This window comes from Vipera berus, assembly GCF_964194415.1.
Source record: "Vipera berus genome assembly, chromosome: Z".
Classification (NCBI taxonomy): domain Eukaryota; kingdom Metazoa; phylum Chordata; class Lepidosauria; order Squamata; family Viperidae; genus Vipera; species Vipera berus.
The window spans coordinates 132,607,146-132,611,961 of record NC_138205.1 but is presented as its reverse complement, the minus strand read 5'-3'; the positions used below and the strand labels follow the sequence as shown (position 1 = coordinate 132,611,961).

The 4,816-nt window shown below is 56.9% G+C and overlaps 1 protein-coding gene across 1 annotated transcript in view; it reads left to right on the top strand.

Moving 5' to 3' along the window:
- The window catches only part of LOC308679056 (SCO-spondin-like), a gene marked incomplete at its 5' end in the record, with an annotated part of 188,318 nt that overhangs the window by 31,592 nt on the left and 151,910 nt on the right, over positions 1-4,816 (top strand). The window contains 3 exons of the mRNA XM_081346291.1: positions 278-450; positions 2,200-2,424; positions 3,717-3,882. Coding sequence (XP_081202417.1) covers positions 278-450; positions 2,200-2,424; positions 3,717-3,882 — 564 coding nt within the window. The remainder of the gene's footprint in view (positions 1-277; positions 451-2,199; positions 2,425-3,716; positions 3,883-4,816) is intronic.

The following is a 4,816-nucleotide window of genomic DNA, read 5'->3' as shown; positions in this document are numbered from 1 at the left end:
CTCCTCCTCCTCTTCCTCTTCCTTCCCCCCCTCCTCCTCCTCCTTGCAAATCCACTCCCTTGTAGCACTGAGGATGTCACCAAGTTGGGTCAGAAAACGTCTGCAAGGAAACCCACCAAATCCAGAGAGCACCGGGGACCCCACGGTCCTTCCTCCTGCTCCTCCTGCTCCTCCTGCTCCTCCTGCTCCTCCTCCTCCTCCTCCTCCTCCTCCTCCTCCTCCTCCAGGCCTCTGCTCACCCTCCTCTGTCTCTCTCTGTCCCCCCCCCTTCCCCCAGGCTCCGTCTCGGTGAACGGCCAGGAGGTCGCGCTCCCCTTTGCCAACGCCGACCTGACCGTCCGGCGGGCCTCCTCCGCCTTCCTGCTCCTCCAGGCCTTCGGCGCTCACCTGCTCTGGGGCCTGGAGTTCCCCGCCGCCTACATCACTCTCCAGCCCAGCTTCGCCCACAAGGTGAGTCTCGGGTGGGGCGGGGGGTGGTGGGATGGGGTGGGCCCTTCTCCAAGCGGGCCCTCGTGGAGAGTGGGGTCCCCCGGGGATGGTGGGACGGTGGGGGGTGGAGTGGGGTGGGGTGGGGTGGGGAGGGGTTTCTGTCAAACCAGAGGGGTGGCTGGGCCCCCCAAGGCGTGGGGTGGGTGCCTCCCTGGGGGGGTGTCGGGGGGGCCCTTGATTTGCACAGTGGCATCCTTCTCTTTCGGGAGTCCTCCCCCTCCCTCTCCCCCTGCTCCTCTCCCTTCCCCTGCCCTCTTCTCTGTTCCTTCCTTCTTCCCTCCCCCTTCCTTTTTCCTCTTCCTCTTCCTTCCTTTCTCTTCCTTCTTTCTTTCCCTCCCTCCCTCCTCCCTCCCTCCTTCCCTTCCTTCTTTCTTTTCCTTCTCTCCTCCTTCCTCCCTCCCTTCTCCCCTCCTTCCTTTCCTTCCTTCTTTCTTTTCCTTCTTTCCTTCTTCTGCCCTTCTTCCCTCCTTCCCTTCCTTCCTTTCTTTCTTTACCTTCCTCCCTCCCTCCCTCCCTCCCTCCGTTCCCTTGCTTCTTTCTCCCTCCTTTCCCCCTTTCCTTCTTCCCTTCCTTCCTCCCTCTCTCTCTCCTTCCTTCTCTTCCTCTCTCCTCCCTCCTTCCCTTCTTTCTTCCACCCTTCTTCCCTCCTTCCCTTCCTTCCTTCTTTCTTTTCCTTCCTTCTTTCTTCCACCTTTCTTCCCTCATTCCCTTCCCTTCTTTCTTTTCCTTCCTTCCTTCCTCCCTTGCTTCTTCCTCCCTCCTTTCCTCCTTTCCTTCCTTTCTTTCTTCCCTTCCTTCATCCTTCCCTTCTTTTCTCCCACCTTCCCTTCCCTTCCTTCCTCCCTCTCTCCTTCATTCTCTTCCTCCCACCTTCCCTCCCTTCCTCCCTCCCTTCTTTTTTTCCTTCCTTCTTCCTCCTTTCTTCCCTCCTTCCCTTCCTTCTTCCACCTTCGCTTCTGTCTTTCTTTTCCTTCCCTCCTACCTCCTTCCCTTCCCTTGCTTCTTCCTCATTTCCTCATTTCTTTCCTTTCCTTCTTCCCTTCCTTCCTCCCTCCTCTCCTTTTCTTCCTTCCTTCCTGCTTCCTCCCTTCTTCCCTCCTTCCCTTTCTTCTTCCACTTTTCCTCCCTCATTCCCTTCCTTCTTTTTTTCCTTCCTCCCTCCCTCCCTTCCTTCCTTCCCTTCCCTTCCTTCTTCCTCATTTCCTTCTTTCCTTTCCTTCTTCCCTTCCTCCCTCCCTCCTCTCCTTCCTTCCTTCTTTCTCCCTTCTTCCCTTCTTCCTTTCCCTCTTCCATCTTTCCTCCCGCATTCCCTTCCTTCTTTCTTTTCCTTCCTTCCTCCTTCCCTCCCTCCCTCCTTCCCTTCCCTTCCTTCTTCCTCTTTTCCTCTTTTCCTTCTTTCCTTTCCTTCTTCCCTTCCTTCCTTCCTTCCTTCCTTCCTTCCTTCCTCCCTCCTCTCCTCTTCCTTCCTTCCTTCCTTCCTTCCTTCCTTCCTTCCTTCCTTCCTTCCTTCCTTCTTTCCTTCCTTCCTTCCTTCCTTCCTTCCTTCCTTCCTTCCCCTTTTTCTCCTCCCTCCCTCCCTCCCTCCCTCCCTCCTTTTTGTCCCTTCTGGACGACAGCCAATCGCCAGGCGCTGTCCGACTGAACGAGAGGCACCCGGGTGCCCAACCTGACTTCGCAGCCTGGGCCAAACTCTCGTCTGCTTCCCTCCAGGTCCGAGGCCTTTGCGGGACCTACAACTGGAACCGGCAGGAGGACTTCACCACCCCGGAGGGCGACGTGGAGTCCAGCGTGGCGGCGTTCGCTCGCAAGTACCAACTCTCCCCCGCCTGCCCCGCCCCCGCGGGCGACCTCCTCTTCGATTCCTGCAGCACGTACACCCAACGACGGCAATATGCCGAGACGGCGTGCGCTGCCATCCACGGCGCGCCCTTCCAGGTAAGACGCCGGGTGAGCTGGCCGGGGGTGGTGGTGGTGGGGTTAGGAAGGGTGCAGGGGCAAAGGAGGCGGGGCTTCAGCTGCCTTTCGGAGGGGCGGGGCCACTCCGCCAGACCCTCCTCCCCTCCAGCGCGGAAGATGCAGTTAGTCCTCGCGACCCTCAACCGGGCCCGAAATTGGTGCCGTCGAGCGAGCAATTTGGGACGTGAGTTTGTGACTTCACTCGCCGCCGTTGGGAAGGGGAGGACTGCCGTTCTTAAATGAGTCACACGTTTGCTAAGTGAACCTGGCTTCTCCCATTGACTTTGCTTGGAGGGCTGGAAAAGGGGGTCACGTGACCTCGGGACGCTGCGACCGTCATAAAGAGGAGTCAGTGGCCAAGGGTTTGAATTTGGAACACGTGACCCCCGGACGCTGCGACCGTCATAAAGAGGAGTCAGTGGCCAAGGGTTTGAATTTGGATCACGTGACCCCGGGACGCTGTGACCGTCATAAAGAGGAGTCAGTGTCCAAGCCTCTGAATTTCAATCATGTGTCTCTGGGGAGGCTGCAACTCAGCCCCAAATTTCTAAGCAAGAAAGCTCTCACACGAGTTATGCCTCATTTTTGTGAGCTCTTTGAGTCGCCAAGTTTGGAGACTCCGATTAAAACCACGGTTCCCAACTTTTCCGGCTTTGTGGACCGGCAACGGCAGCATCAGCCATGGCCGGGAGGGGAGAGGGGGAAGTCTCGGCGCAAACGGCGGGCAAGTGCGCTCACGGGCGTGGCTCCCTTGGCACGAGCGGCGGGCACGCCCTCCTCGCCACTCGCGCCAATGAAGCCACGTGCAGAAACGTGAGCGCCTGCCACTTGCGGGGCGTCAGTTCCTAAACGTGCTGCGGCCCGGTACCGGGCTGCAGCTCGCGCGTTGGGGACCCTTGCTGTAGAAGACTCAGAAAGACGGTATAATCCCCCCCAAAATGTGACTAGGTCAGCATTTCTCAACCACAGCGGCTGTCAGATGCGTGGACTTCAACTCCCAGAATTCCCCAGCTTGTCTGCTGGGAGTTGAAGTCCATTTCTCCGAAGGTCACTGAGGCAGAGATGCCCTCGGATAGAGAGGGATGGAAAGTTGTTCCTAACTTGGACATAGCAGTGTTGACAAGGAAGTTTTTTTGAGAAGACCCCACTTGGGTCAAGGAGCTTCTCCACCACGATGCTCCCTCACCACCACGTCAATCTACTCAGATGGACGATCAAGGGGAAGTTTCTCAAAGGTCATCCCTTTTTCCCACCCTGCCCCCGCTTGCCAGCCCTGCCACGACCTGGTGGAGGGGGAACCCTACTACCAGCTGTGTCTGGAGGACGTCTGCAGCTGTTCGGCTGAGGACGATTGTCTTTGTGGTGCCCTGGCTGCCTACGCCCACCACTGCGCCCAGGAGGGTGCCCTCGTGGCCTGGAGGAACCAGAGCTTCTGCCGTAAGTGTCCTGGAGAGTTACTGGGAGCAGGGAGGAAGGGGATGGGCTAACCAAGGCCTTGTCTTTGAGGGGTTGGCCTGGTTCCCAACTTCTACACAGGTTTTGTCACAGAGTGCCCACCCCACCTAACTCCACCCAATCCAACCCAATCCACCCCAATCCAATCCACCCCACTTCAACCCAACCTAATCAATCCAATCCAATCCAATCGACCTCAATTCACCCCAATCCAACCCATCTCAGCCCAACCCAACCCAACTGAATCCAATCCAATCCAGCCTAAGCCAATCCAATCTAATCCTCCTCAGTCCACCCCACTCCACCCTACCCCACCCCACCCCAACTCAACCCACCCCAACCCAATCCAATCCAATCCAATCCAATCCAATCCAATCCAATCCAATCCAATCCTATCCAATCCAATCCAATCCAATCCAATCCAATCCAATCCAATCCAATCCTATCCAACACAAGATAACTCAATCCAACACAATCCAATCCAACCCATCCCACCCCAATCCACCCTAATCCAACACCCCAACTTAACCCACCCCACTTAACCCACCCCAACCTAACTAATCCAACCCACTCCACCCCACCCCAACTCAACCCACCCCAACCTAACAGAACCCAACCCAACCCAACTCAACCCAACCCAATCCAATCCAATCCTATCCTATCCAACACAAGACAACTCAATCCACCCCAGTCCAACACAATCCAATCCAACCCATCCCACCCCAATCCACCCCAATCCAACACCCCAACTCAACCCACCCCACTCAACCCACCCCAACGTAACCAATCCAATCCAATCCACCTCACCCCATTTCAACTCAAACCAACCCAACCTAACCCAATATAATCCAATCGACCTCAATCCACTCCAACCCAGCCCAGCCCAGCCCAGCCCAGCCCAACCCAACCCAACTGA